The sequence below is a fragment of the Olea europaea genome, unplaced genomic scaffold (genome assembly GCF_002742605.1).
Source record: "Olea europaea var. sylvestris unplaced genomic scaffold, O_europaea_v1 scaffold27363, whole genome shotgun sequence".
NCBI classification, from domain to species: Eukaryota; Viridiplantae; Streptophyta; class Magnoliopsida; order Lamiales; family Oleaceae; genus Olea; species Olea europaea.
The window spans coordinates 1-1,486 of NW_019245791.1; the positions used below are offsets into that span (position 1 = coordinate 1).

Sequence of the window (1,486 nt, forward strand, 5' to 3'; positions counted from 1 at the left end):
GATTTAGAATAAAAAACAAAAGAGAAGCTATAAGATTCTTTTGTTCAATGTATACCAAACACATACTAAATATTTTGAAATGTCTGCAGACAGTTAACTTTTTGCTTATGGTGTCTGCAATGGAAGTTAATGCTCAGAATCTTCGTGGGATGACAGCAATGGATGTTCTGATTCATAGTCGAAGAGATGTGAGGGATGATGAAATTGAAGAAACTTTGAAACGTGTTGGAGCCTTTGGATCAACGGAAAAAAATTCATTAGTCCAAATTAATCGTAATAAAAGTAGTCCATGCTTGAATTTGTCCTTTGATCACTTTGATTTTTCCTCAAATGTGAAGGAGAACCGTAGGAAAAAGATGTTTAAACAGAAAGGCGATTGGTTGGAGAAAAAACGAAGTGCATTAATGGTGGTGCCTTCTTTAATTGCAACCATGGCATTTCAAGTCGGAGTCAAGCCTCCAAGCGGACTATTGCAAGTTAATGAAACTGTTAACTCACAAAGTAATCTTGCATTAATATCTCAATTTTACAAGGTATTAGAATTTATTTTCGTCCATAATCATCAGAAATTATATGGACCATTCTTGATTGCTAATACAACAGCACTCATCGCGTCACTCAGTATCATATTATTGTTGATGAGTGGTTTACCATTAAAGAGGAGAATAGTTATGGGGATTTTGATGGTGATCACTTGGATTGCAATTACAGCAGTTGCATTGATTTATCTCATATCAATAATTGTAGTAACACCAGAGGAAGAAAGACAAACACAATCATCTGTTCTTGCAGTTGGGTTTGCAGTTGTTACATGGGTTGGCCTCATTGTTCTCCTACTGATTGGACACATGATTCGGTTGATAATCAAGATGATTAGGTTGATAATCAAGATGGTACGAAAGTCAATAAAATGTTTGAGCCCGAAAGAAACGATTTGAGGTTTGGGAATTCCAAGTCAAGGAGTTGTTTAAGGGGTTGTTATTCTATGTCTACTAAGTTGGAGAGGACAATATTGAACAGTAATAAGATTGAATCTGTTTACTCTAGTGTCTAGTTATGTTCAGTACTATAAAGAAAACATGCGTTAATCATTTGCATTATAAATATTTAATGTATGACTATGTTGTAATTTCATTTCAGTTATTGCATATCACATAAGGTCTATGTAATATACAAATATAATCTTATTTTAATCCATCAGTAGTATATAATTTCTCTTCATAGACCATATTTTATTTATTCTAACATGTATTCAACCATCTCGTTTAAAAACTTTAGCTACTAAAGAAGGATCATACATGGTTATTTAATCAACTCTCCTTTAATACATGGACGACATCAACATTTGATCTTAGGTTGTTACCATATCAAATCGATTCTCCAAGTTTAGAGGAAATAGTGAACATGTAAAGGTTGGATTATGTGAAATTAATAAATGGACAGAATCTGCCTTTAAATTTTATTGCTGCCTGGTTTAGTTTCATTC

General features: G+C 33.2%; 1 protein-coding gene across 1 annotated transcript; it reads left to right on the plus strand.

The window, feature by feature from the left end:
* Positions 1 to 89: 89 nt before the first annotated feature.
* LOC111383667 lies at positions 90 to 893 on the plus strand (the record flags this gene model as incomplete). The annotated part of the gene is made up of 1 exon (XM_023007798.1): positions 90 to 893. A coding segment is annotated over one exon (804 nt), but the record flags the coding sequence as incomplete, so codon positions are not given.
* Positions 894 to 1,486: the final 593 nt, after the last annotated feature.